The sequence below is a fragment of the Podarcis gaigeae genome, assembly GCF_964106915.1.
Source record: "Podarcis gaigeae genome assembly, chromosome: 4".
Lineage (NCBI taxonomy): Eukaryota > Metazoa > Chordata > Lepidosauria > Squamata > Lacertidae > Podarcis > Podarcis gaigeae.
Window position 1 is genome coordinate 53,831,150 of NC_139677.1, and position 12,742 is coordinate 53,843,891.

At 38.2% G+C, this 12,742-nt stretch overlaps 1 protein-coding gene across 3 annotated transcripts in view; it reads right to left on the reverse strand.

The window, feature by feature from the left end:
• Positions 1–6,754: 6,754 nt before the first annotated feature.
• DYRK1A (dual specificity tyrosine phosphorylation regulated kinase 1A) overlaps positions 6,755–12,742 on the reverse strand; it is a 111,363-nt gene continuing 105,375 nt past the window's right edge. For all 3 annotated transcript variants that reach the window (XM_083734761.1, XM_083734760.1, XM_083734762.1), the window contains 3 exons: positions 11,763–12,069; positions 11,280–11,404; positions 6,755–10,010 (listed from right to left, as the gene is read on the reverse strand). In XM_083734761.1, the coding sequence (XP_083590887.1) occupies positions 9,390–10,010; positions 11,280–11,404; positions 11,763–12,069 (1,053 nt within the window). In that variant the 3' untranslated portion in view covers positions 6,755–9,389. The remainder of the gene's footprint in view (positions 10,011–11,279; positions 11,405–11,762; positions 12,070–12,742) is intronic.

A 12,742-nucleotide genomic window follows, 5' to 3' on the forward strand; every position in this document is an offset into this window, starting at 1 on the left:
AGACACGGTGTGGGAGACATATAATATATTCCCCAACATTTTCCTTTAAAAAACATTTATACATCCCCAGGAGATCCCAAATTTAATCAGAGCAGCAGCTAAAGAACAAGGAGATGTTTAAACCTTTCTCTGTAGGATGTTTGCTCACTAAAAATCCAGTACATATTGCTAATACCTTACATGTTTTAAAAAAATCCCTGCTGCCCCTTTTATTAGATGATGGAAATTTTGTATATTTGCAGATTTGAATATTGGCTTTTGCATTATTATGCAAGCCAAGGCAAAGGTACTGCAGTGCTGTAAGTGATTCAGTCCTGTTCTGGAAACAGAAATTGAACATATTTTGACATGTACTCATAATGCTGTCAGTAACTTTTCTAACATCCTTCCTCTTTTATAAGAGAGAACTAGATACATTTATACCACCCGTTATTAGTAAAAGTCTATCATTCTGCCTGCCACTGTGATCAGCACTCACATAAAGCTCTATGCATGCACACACATTGGCTGGATCCTGAGTTGTTCCATTAGCAGAAGGGCTCTCTCTGTTAATGGAAGGGACCCCTGTCCCGTGGAAACATCTGATGGTGAAAGGCAAGATGGAGGCAATCTCCACCATGCCCCCATGTTCTCTCACAGGTCCCAGAGCCAGCTCCCGTGCTGTTCTGTAGGGTAACCCCATAATCTGAAGACATTCAGGGATTGTAGTGGCCTACAGTGGGAAAGAGGTGAAAATTCCCTCCCTCTGTTCCACCAGTGGGAACATCTAGAGAATATTGTAGAGAATATTGTAGAGAAGAGCCATAGCTCAGTGACAGAGCTTGTTTTGCCTGCAAGAAGCCCCAGTTTCACTGTGAGGCATCTTCTGGCAAGAATGGGAATATTCCTCATCCGAAACTGTAGAGAGCTGCAGCAAAACTGTTGACAACATTGAGCTAGGAGGACCAATGGCCCTAGTCAGCGTAAGGCATCTTACTATGTTCCAAGCTGTTGTATTTTAGTTCATACAAGGAGCTCTTTGGTAGCCAAGTCAAAATGTCAATCTCTTTGAACAGCTTGGCTCTTTTGCCCCATCACAACGTTGTCGTGACATTCCAGACACCATATGGGGGGGGGGGGAGTTGCTGTTCAAAAAGAACAAGTATTATTCTCCTTTGTGATTATTGAATCAGGGTTCTCTGGATCCGTGCCTATATAGTAATAGGATAAGATGTGAGAATGAAAACACTTTAAGACTAAGAGAGCTGAAACCACCAGAAAAGGATTACATATCCAGTTTGTCATACAAAAACAATTGGGGGAGGGTTCAGTTCCGTCATAAACTACGTCAAGAGACATAAGGCTTATTTCTTAAGCCTCTGCTTGCTTAAGACTGCCTTTAAGCAGCAGGACTTTTAATTCTTGCAAATATTAAAAGCAAAAAATAAAAAGGGGCTTGGGGCTTGGCCTGGCACAATCTGTTAAATGGAAGCTGCCTTTGGGACTCCATGCTTCTCCATCTCTGGGAAATGTAGTTACTTGTAAGGTGCTTGTGTTAGAAATGAGAAACCTTAACACTCAAGAACATGAAATTCAGATTTAGGAACATAAGAAGCTGCCCCAGACCAGAACAAAGAATTTGCAGTCTTCCCCAGTACTATTCTATTCTGACTCACGGAAGCTCTCCATGGGCTCATGCAATAGGTCTTCCACAGCAAGAGTTGCTTTTGTGGGAGGGGGAGGAGAAGGAGAAGGAGAAGGAGAAGGAGAAGGAGAAGGAGAAGGAGAAGGAGGAGGAGAAGGAGAAGAAGAAGAAGAAGAAGAAGAAGAAGAAGAAGAAGAAGAAGAAGAAGAAGAAGAAGAAGAAGAAGAAATAATGATGCATTTGTTGTAAGAGCTAGCATGGAGAATTGTCTTACCGAAATAATCAGTTCAGACTGCAATTCAGTATTTTTCAAAACAACAACTAAAGAACTCCTCTTGAGAGTCCCCTTTATTGTTCCTGTTCTTCTAGAAAATTCTAGATTTGAAACATTTTGTGTATTTCACTGTCTCCCTCCAAGTAAGTATAGCTCGAGTCATCTAGCATCCAGCTGATTTCTCAAGACTACATAGCAAACCAACGAGTGCAGGAGTATAGCCTGCAGAGGTCACAAGCAAAGGTAATCCTTGAGGTCTGCTCCTTTTCCATCTGGAAAGTTTGGTCCCATCCCATAGGTCATCAACCACCAACTGCCTTGTGGGAAGGATCCCAATTGGGTTTTGTACTTAAAATATGTATTTTTTCATTGGGTCTTGATTTTACTTGTAAACTGCTTTGGTAGATTTTTAAACCCACCAATTTCAACTCTGGGATGCATTACGAAGCAATAGAATTTGCACAATTTAAAACATACATCCTCTCATTTTAGACCTATTTTAGGTTCCACTGGGTATTAGAATGATAAGAGATACTATTATTTCCAAATCAGTAAGAGTAATGAAAATGATAATTAAACTTCAGTAACCTCACTAATGCCTACAGTCCCTTCATTCCCTTTTTCCACAGTGCAGGTAAAAAAACCCCAAATTTTCTCAAATGCCCAAAAGAATAGCTCAATAAATCTTAAATTTAAAAAAGTATCTCAAGAAATCAACATTAGGGATAGGAATTGTTTTATTTAAAACCTAACAAATCAGACTGTCAGCTCTCCTTGCTTGTAATGCATCACTGATAATCTCTCCTGCCATCCAAAATGCTTATATAGTAATCCTTTAATTTGAAATAATGCCATAATGGCATCTAATCTGTCTCATATCTTAGAATTCATCCAATGGCTTAGACAACATGTCACAATGACGATAACTGAATAATTTCTTGTGGTGGGGGAGACTGCATGTGTGAGAAAGGATGAATTAAACTGCTTCCTTCCAAAAATATTTTGCTAAACATCCTTTCCATGTAACAACAAATAGTCTTTTACCCAGTTTTCCTCACAACATCTCCATAAAATAGGCATCCATCATAGCTACAGGAAGCTGAGGCATAGACTGCAATCGTCTGCCCATTTATCTAGATCCAATCTCTCAAACTAAACTAAATCTAGATCTTTGGTCAGATTTTTTTTCTATCAATCAAATTTTATTGTTAAAATCATAGGTCACAGTATTAAAAAATGCAATCCATTCAAAAAGATGACTAAAAACATCATAAATGTAATAAAGTAGTGAATCTTCTTCCTTACCATGACCAAAACCATTTTAGCATCTATGAATTTCTGATGCAGTTTAGCTGCAACTACAGCAAAAATGGACACTGTCAGCACTATAATACTATAATAAAGGGTAAAAAAAAAAAATCTGTTATAGAGGCCAGCAGTTAAGCTTTTCTTTTTATTGAAACAAACCATAGTTGAAGTATCAGTATCAATTTTGTCTGGTTTGGTGGTGAAAACCACATCACACCGTTTTTATGTACCCTCATGCGCTATGAATCACCCACCTCTAGATGGCAGTAGCGAGGAAGCACAGAATAAATTCTCTTAATAGGAAAGTGAATGCTTTAAAAATAGATTTCTGAAAAATTTAAATTCTTCTCTTAAAAAATATTGCTGAGGCTATTTCCATAGTGATTTTTAAAAAAAATAACTTCAGAATCTAATTCCTTTACATTAGGGGGTAAATATTTCATCAATACTGATAGTCACAATGTAGCTTAGAGCAGGTGGGAATAACCTGTGGCGCTCCAGATGTAGGCAGAATGGCCAACCGTCAGAGATGGTGGGTTTTGGAAGTCTATAAACTTAGACCCTACGGCCCCCAGCCCTGCAATATTGTTTATTCATTACTCCAGCACTTAAGAGTACAAAGGCAAAGTCCCTTTCACCCGGACACTGGAGGCAGAAATGGAAAAGTTGGTTTACCCAGGTTAGAAGGCTCCCTATGCTCATTCTGGAACAGCAACAACTTTATCAAGAAAAAGCCGGTGCTAAAATTGTTTGTTGACTCCTTTCGTGGATTTGGAAAGCACGTTCATTTTAATTGTGTTTTTAATGTCAGTTGTGATTACACAATTGTATATTTTTTATATTAAAAAATTCTGGTTGTAAACTGCCCTGGGAAATATTTGTATACTGTTACAATAGCATTAAACAATAAAATAATGTGCATAACACATCATATTTGCATTAATGCCGGTGGTTTTTAAAAGACCAATTCTGCAAATGGAAATATCTGAACATAAACACACTCTGGCTAGTTGTGTATTCACTCTAAATCAGATCTAATTCTAAGTGAGAATTATTAAGCTATTGTTCTGTATTAATTTTTTTTGCTGCAGGTAAGCTAGGAGGGATTTTATGTGCTAACACATCAGCACATGCATGGTGGAAAATGAGATTTCTAGTGTTATGTTTTGCGTTATGTTGTCGATTGTCCAATATGCACTTTCTTTTAACAGTAAGAGCTGTGCTGGCCTTTACTTCTGTCTTATTTAAATAAACTGTAATAGAAAAGCTGAGTAACTTTTAAAAAACTTCTGTCCCTTGCTGACCTAAAAAGTCAAAGGAGGCACAAAGTATATGCAAGCTCATTGGCGGGAGACAGTACCTTCATGCAGTTACAGTATGCCACAATCTGGCTTACTGTGATGTGCGAACCAGACCATTGAGGGTTTACGATACATATTCCTATGTCTGTCTCTGACCCTACGCATACAGTTAGCAGTGTGTGGGATGTTAATTAACTCAATACTTACTGAGTTTGTGTAGATTATAGCTTTGCAAATTTTGAGGGAGCAATGCAGAGCTTTGGGTGTACTTGCTATTTTTGGGTGCCCCAGTATACTGTTGGGTTTTGTACATTTTTATAAATCCCTTGAACTGTAGACATTGAAAAGTCAAAATTGACCCAAATCAGTAAAACGAATGGAACTAATTACTGTACCTTCAGTTGTGACAACAGTTCCCATGTACCATGTTCAAACTTCTGTTGAGTACATAAAAGAACGAGCACTCTAAACATTTATGTAGACTTTACAAAAATTAAGATACTCAACCTAGCAGTGAGGAACTAGGTCTCTGCATATATGCAAAGTGAAGAATTTGGGTTTTTTCAGCTAGCTTGGATAATCACTAGGACAAGATGTGGGATCATGAAAAAGAAATTCCATCAGGAATGATTGGAAGTATTTGATCTAGAAGCTTGGGTTTCATTTATTTCACTTTGCAACAGTTCCATTTTATTCTTTTGTTATTTTACTAGGATAACTGGTCAAGAGATACAATTTTAGGGGAGAAGCATCTGCCTTTTTTTACTTTGGTCTTCATGGCAAATGCATTGATAATACCTGCTGGGCTGTCAATGGGAAAATGCTAAAAATAAGAAACAATATATGTGGACTTCTCTGATTACTAGTTTCTAGTTACATTTCCAATTGTAATTCATCTGATCACTAACTTTTAGTTGCATTTCCAGTTGCTATTCATTGTGCATAGCATAAATAAAGCAGACTAGCTTTACTAACACTAGGTGATCAAGAAATGGTGCAATGACAAGCAAATGATCAAAACTCTTGAAGAAGCTATACATTATACACAAATTATTGAATAGGGCCACATGCTCTATCTGGGGCATGTGATAATGCAATACTATAGTAATTTCGAGATGGAATTAATGCCCAAACCAAAGGGAGGCCAGGCTGGAAAGGAAGTAAAAAAATATTCTGGGAATATTTCAAAAAGGGTGGAGCTAGAAAAGGACAAATGCATGAAGAACTGGAAAAGAAAAGAAGACAAAGATGGCTCAAAGGTGTAAGGCACAAAAGCACAATACAGAGCCAGTGCTGGAAGAAAATGCATCAGCTGACTTTGCTTGAAGCAAAAAAACAGCAGTAATTGTGGCGATACAAATGAAACCTGGAACTTCCTATTGTAAACCAAACTGAATAAAAAGGCAATGAGAGTTCAGCTGCAGGTATGGGGAGTTGCACTGCTGTGAAAGATGACTGGATATGGACAGTCCTTCCCCCAGTCCTTACCGCCTCTCCCCTTTCTGCAACTCATTCAAGGGCTGTGCCATGCCTTCTGCATGCTAGAATCTACTCAGCTACCAAGATCAAAACCTGTCCTTCTAACACAATCTAGCCCTAATACAGGCATAGCTGCATGGAAGGACCAGCAACACTCTCAGTACAGCTTGTTTGAGTGAACTCTCCAAGGCAAACACACATGCCACTATGGGAATAAGATTCATACAGTCTCTACCTGTATCCCCATCTTGCATGTGTCTCCAAATTCTTGGTAATGGCACTAGCATGAGACTACAAGCTTGAGGGTTCACAGAGCTCCATCAAGCCCTTTGCCAATTCCTCCAAGTAGGCTGAACCTTTATGGGGATGGATTGTGCCCTTAGACTAGTCTAGCCCCAGCTTCAGATCTGGAGTACTGAGTACATATATAACCTGCTTTATGAACTAAGTTAGACAAAAGGAAATAGTGGATGCAAAACTGTATACAATTTGCAAACTAAAAATAATACTGCCTTTCAATATGAAGGTGTGAGCATTTCATTAGTACCTTGCTATTTCAATTAAAAACTCAAAATAATGTATTCTGCCTCCAACTTTTAATTCTATAATCCTTAAAATTCTGTGTCAAATGTATCTATGATGACATGTTGATTATAATCATACCTAGCAGACCAGGCCTTAAAGTAGGTTAATTGCATAGGAAGATTTTACTATGTTTACATTTTTTTTCTTAAATTATTTTTTAAAGCACAGTAAAGAGTCTGAGGACAAATTATTCAACTGTTTATCATACATAAGACTGCATGACTATAATACAAAGGGCTTGTCTTTTCATTTAACGTTACAATATACACAGCAAGTCCGGACTAGATCTTACAATCTGAACACAGGTATTTAACCTTTTCCATGCTGTTTATGTTTACAATGCACAGAAGTCCTGTAACCAAACTGTGTAGTAAAGCACACAAAACTGGACTGTAACATAACACAGTATGCAGAAGCATTGGAGTTTATGATTTTTGATTATGTAGGTTTAAAAACAGTATTAGGTTTTTGGTGCTTGCTAAGGTGTGGCAACCAGCACAGAAAAAAAAAGTTACCCATATTTGATACCCTTATATTCCTGGACAGCAGTAAGTACTGGATTCCTTTTTGCATTGCTAAGCTCAGTGTTCCATTTCTACGGTGACAGCCTTTCACTCACCAAACATCTTTGAACTACAAAAGTTCAAAAATACTTTAACTCACATGCTTGACATTTCAGTACAAAAGAAATATGGATCCCTTGATAAAAAAATTGATTTACAAAAATGGTTTAATTCCCAAAGCATTCTTTCACACTTGCACTGTATTCAGCCTCTCTGCTGCCATTGTGAGGACTGGTTTTTGTTTTTTTAGTTTTCTAGTTTTTAAAAAAACACCTTTTGTTCAGAAGACCTGACCTAGTTGGTCATGTGAAACTGACCAGTATGAAGTACATGGTTTTCTGCTGAATGACCTTTTTAAAACTAGTTTACTGGCAGAGGTAGATTACTGCTTTTGTTAACACATAAAGGGCAAACAGTGTTAAGGAAAGATAATCACTTAATTACCCCAATCCCTCAATTTTATTCACTGTGTTTTTATCCATAATTTTAATATTTTATGTGGGTCCACAAATTTAGCAACTGCCAAGCTGACTGTGTTATATTAAGGCAGCAGAACCCAAAAATTAGGCACCTGTTAAGTACAGCCTGCTAACCTCAGGTCTCACGAGCTTTTTGCTTTACTCATACTAATGTTTTGGACCTGTTCATGCAATCAAGGTCTTGCCTTCAAGTTTACATTTATGCTAATAAGGAATACAAGAATCAACTGCTGGTTTCATAGCTTCTGGATCTAGTGTCCCTTTTACTTTCAGAAGCCTGAACACACTTATAATGTAACAGATGTTGTTATAGTCTTGAATTAGATGTCAAATCTATCATGTTCAGTACACAGTTTGCTGTAAATGTATTGGCTATGAATTCAACAACAGTTCCAGTTTTGTTTAAGCAATAGTACAGCCATAATTTTCAACTGACATTTAAAAATGGTCTAGTTACACCTTGTGTCAAAGTGCAGAACTGCTACATTATTGGTTACAGACATCTATGTGCTATAAAAACAGCTTTGGTACAATAAATTATCAAAAAAGAAAATAATTTTTTGTAAAATTCACAGCATAATTGTGAGGCAAAAAAGCAGTCACATAAAATTCTGCATTTTTAAAAATGTTCAAGATGAACAGAAGACATCTTTGTGCAGAAGTAATGGTGGAGAAACCACGTGCCCAGAAAAAGCAAAACAAAACAAAAAAAGTAAAAAGCAGGGAGGGACACAGTTGTAGCTATTTCCATCAAAAGCAAACCACTACTCCTGTGACCTTCAACCAATAAGGAAGTCAACTTTATGACACACGCAAAGTGACCTTGCAATACCTTACAATAAGTGGGTCACAAAAGTCTATTTTAAAAGAAAGGCCTCTTGAATTACCCATTCTGTGTTTTCAGCATTAAGGACTGTCTGCAAAAGCATGTCCAAAAGTGATTGCATCTGAAATGGTAGGCTCCTCTAACTTAAGAGTCCAAATCCATAAGGCCAAAGGTTATCCCAAAGACCACCACTTAGACTTCCCCCTGGACTGGCCAAGACCAACCTGTTGATTGCTTCTCAGTGCACCTTAGTTACAAGACCAGCCATATTTCAATACTAGCTGATTGTGGTCTCAAAATATGAGACACACAGAATCCCATTATAATTGCTGCTTTGATTCTCAGTAGGTTCAGATAAGGAGAATCCTGATCACCGCCACTTAGCATGCTCAATGTGCCTCATGAACACCATTACAACCGTCCCTTTTTTTTTTAACAGCTGAAGACTATATTTTGTAATCTGAAGGTCCCTCTTCCTCACAGTACTGCCTTTTCGTGCTCATGTGTGTTCGGGAAATTAAAATTCATATGACTCTCTCCCACCCTCTCTTATTTTTTTATTTTTTATTTTAAAAAAAAAAACACTCCCCAAAAGCCCATTTATATGATCCTGGGCAGTGCCTTTAAAAAGCTGTTTGCAACTAAGACCAACATTTGAACTTTTACTCCTGTTGAATGGGTGGGGGGAAGGAATCTATGACTTGGTTCTGGTAATTAAAATAGGGGCAGCAAGGTGAGACATCACCTCAAAGCTATCTAGGATACGTATCATGGCTCTAAAAACTTTACTGTCCCTTTGCAATCTGTTCAAGTTTAAAAAAATAATCAGCTTTGCCCTTCTGTAGCGGTTCAGTTAGTCTATCTCCTTCTGATTCAAGCAGCTTTGCACTTTTTTTGGAAAAACACCACTTCTATAAAAACACACAAGAAACAAATTTGTTTCAGTTTAGTCACGAGCTAGCCACAGGACTTTGCTGAACACAAACTCCTGTCATGGGAGACTCTTCTCTATCAATTCCCTGCCTCATTGCAAGGTGTCCTTCAGTCATGTAATGAGCAGGACCTGTATTAGCAGAAAATTGGTATGTTGGATGTCCTGCTATGCCAGTTTCTTGGCGTGGATTAGAGTAGACTGTTAAATTGACGTCCATAGCTCCATTTTGTCCAAAGTCCAATGAATTAGCAGCCACTGGGCGGTTCTGATAGGCTTGATTGCCTTGATTACCAGTTGAGGAGGAAGATGTGGAGGAAGAAGTAGTTGAGGAAGACAGGGATGTCATGGAGTGGTGAGTATGAACCACCTCCATAGAATCCTGGGTAGAGGAGCTGTTTGTTGGAGAATTGTAGACCCTTGGCCTGGTCCGGCTACCCAAGGCCTGCTGTCCATGGTGATGGTGGTGGTGGTGATGGTGGTGATGGTGGGAGGTGTTTCCATGGTGATGGTGTAATGCATTCTGTTGCTGAGGGGTTACGTGGAAGGAGGTTTCTTGAACTGGATGGGTTTCAACAGTGACTTGTGTAGGAGCTTCAGTGCCTGTCCAACCCAGAGGAGGAGGAAACTGCTGACGAACCTGTTATTAAAAATATATAAATTAAATCCTTATATTTTATGTCATACCCTTCAAGCTAAATATAAAAAACTACTTTTTAAACATAACATGTTGACCCTTATTTGATATTTTGCTTGTTTTTTTCAAAGAAAAAATATAAAAACAAACTTTAGTATGACCATTCAAAAATGAAACACTGTTGCAATCATAACAGGAGAGAAACAATGTCAGCTGGCATTAATAATAAAACTATTGCATCAATCCTAAATTAAACATATACATTAATATAAACAGACCATACTTCCAAACAGGTATCTAAACAAGTTTGGCATTTGTATACCATACATTCAAACACAAAAGGGGCAGTAAAATTTCAGATCACAGAGTAAAAAATTAGAAGTGATACACTTTGTTGCACTGATCACTAGTTTCCTTGTTCTGCAATACACTCAAGTTCTAGTTCAGACTAGCAGATCTGCATTTTAAAATGCATACAATGAACATTCACATATTCCTAGGTGTCACAGGGTGGCTTAAATGGTAGTAGTTTAACAAGTTATTGACCTAGAAGGAATTATTATTTATCCTGGCAATAATTTAGGTGTCAAAGTACATAGATAATGAAACAAGCTGCAGATGTGAACAAGGTCATTGCTGTATATTAAGCAAATACTAATCTAAGACCTTGATAACTGATTTGACATTTGCAAAGCCTCATGTGGAAGTTTACTGTGCAATAATCTGGATAGCTCACTTCAGGAATAATGTTGCCAAATTAAGGATTAGAAAAGAGATGCAATTTATTAGTATGATAACATATAAATTGAACTGGATTTGAATGTAAGAGGCCCTCATTTAAATCTCCATACTGCCACTAGCTCACAGAGAGGAATTCAATGTGCACTAAGGCAATCATTCTGTCAGGGCAAACATTTTAACTTGCCAGACAGAACAAGCACTGTTCTGGGAGTTCCTCCTAACCCCCCCCCCCCCAACTCCACCTGCCAGAAACAATTTAAGAGGGTATGAGTCCTTGCATGGGGCTTCTGCTGATGGGATTCATTAGCTGAATTACACTCAAAGTGGCAAGGGTATGTCACTATTTTTCAGAGCCTAACCTACCAGAAGATGCAAAGGAATTCAGAAGAAGAAAAGAGGTAGGAGAGAACAGGCCAGCCTGAGGTATAGCCCAACAAGCTGTTATGTGCCTGAAATGACCATTTGGTCAGTTCAATTCTTTGAAATCAGAAGAGTCTGAAAGAGAGAGAGACTTCCTTTCAAGAGTCTTACCTGTGGACTATGTGTTTCACAATCCATAGCTTGTACAGCAGCAGTGAAGTGTCCACCACTATGTCGATGCTGATGTGTAGGATCTGACCGTGCCCTTCCACTGTTGCTTGTCCCAGAAGAGCCACCTTTTAAATTTAAGCAGAACCAATGTATGGAAAAGGCTATTAACATGATAATCAAGACGTCCATAATGAGTCAAGAAAGCAAGGCTCCATCTAAAAATGAGTTTCTGATATACAATCCACTAAGAGCTTGCTGTTGCTATTCAAAGGAAACTAAAGCAATGTCTAAAATCTTTTGGGAGGTTTAAGATTAGAGAAAACTATGCCATTTTATTCAGACAGCAAATATTCTGACAAAAGCTTAGGGTGGTATATAAATAAGTTACTTAAGTCAATTTATTTCAGTGGGTCTATAGTGAGCATGATTAACATCGGATATTTTTACCTCCCCCCCCCCCCAAATGTGATAATCAGAAGGTACCTGAGCTTGAAGATGTGCTAGAAGTGGTTCCTGAAGACTGTGACTGCTCCATAGCTGGACTTGTTGACACACTGTTGCTTGTGTTTGTACCTTCATCTGCTGTTTTCTTAAAGAAACTGTGCTGCAGGGCATAATAAGGTTGAATTCGAGTTTTCGGATCATAGTCAAGCATCCTTAAGATGAGGTCTTTGAACTTCAAGTAGTCAGCCACAGTATGACCCGATTCCCCAGCACGACGTCCCCCTGGGCCTCCTGTTTCAACTCCAAGTATATTGTGAAGTTTACGGGTTCCAGGTGGTTTATACTCCTGTTAAGAAATTAGAAATTCCTCAAGCTATCAGTTCTCAAAATATTGTTGACAATATTCTAATATTAAGTACTTTAATTTTACTTTCATTGAACTTAAAAGTCTCTTTGTAAAATGAATATAAGCACCACATATTTTATGATATAATAGTGTGATTTACACAGAATGCTATACCATGGTTTGTTTAGCTGGTGTGATTTGTTTGAACTTCTGAACCCAACCCTGGTTTGTCTTCTGGCAACCAGCCACAATGTAAAGTCATGGTTGATTGTTAGCTTACAAACAATTGTTTGCTTTAACTATGATTGTGTGTTACTTCTGAACCCTACCATATTGCTTAACTACTGGTTGTTTAGCCACCTCACCCCAGATGTTTGGCAGGCTCCAAAGGCATGAGGCAAAACCAGATGGAAAGCACACTAAGCTGCTGACATGTTTCCTTACTAATGAGATGACTTGTGGTTTGTTGAACAAAGATAACTGAAAGAAACTATGGCTGAGAATTGGTAGCAGATCAATATCAAAAGCCAAATTTGCTGGATCAGGATGGAGGACATTCTTCTGATAGGGATAGGTTCCCACTGGTGTTTACAAGCATGGTCCTGGATAGTCGTCTGCTTCTTCTCCAGCAGACATCCCACTCACCACAATGAGTGGCTTACAGTTGGTGGTA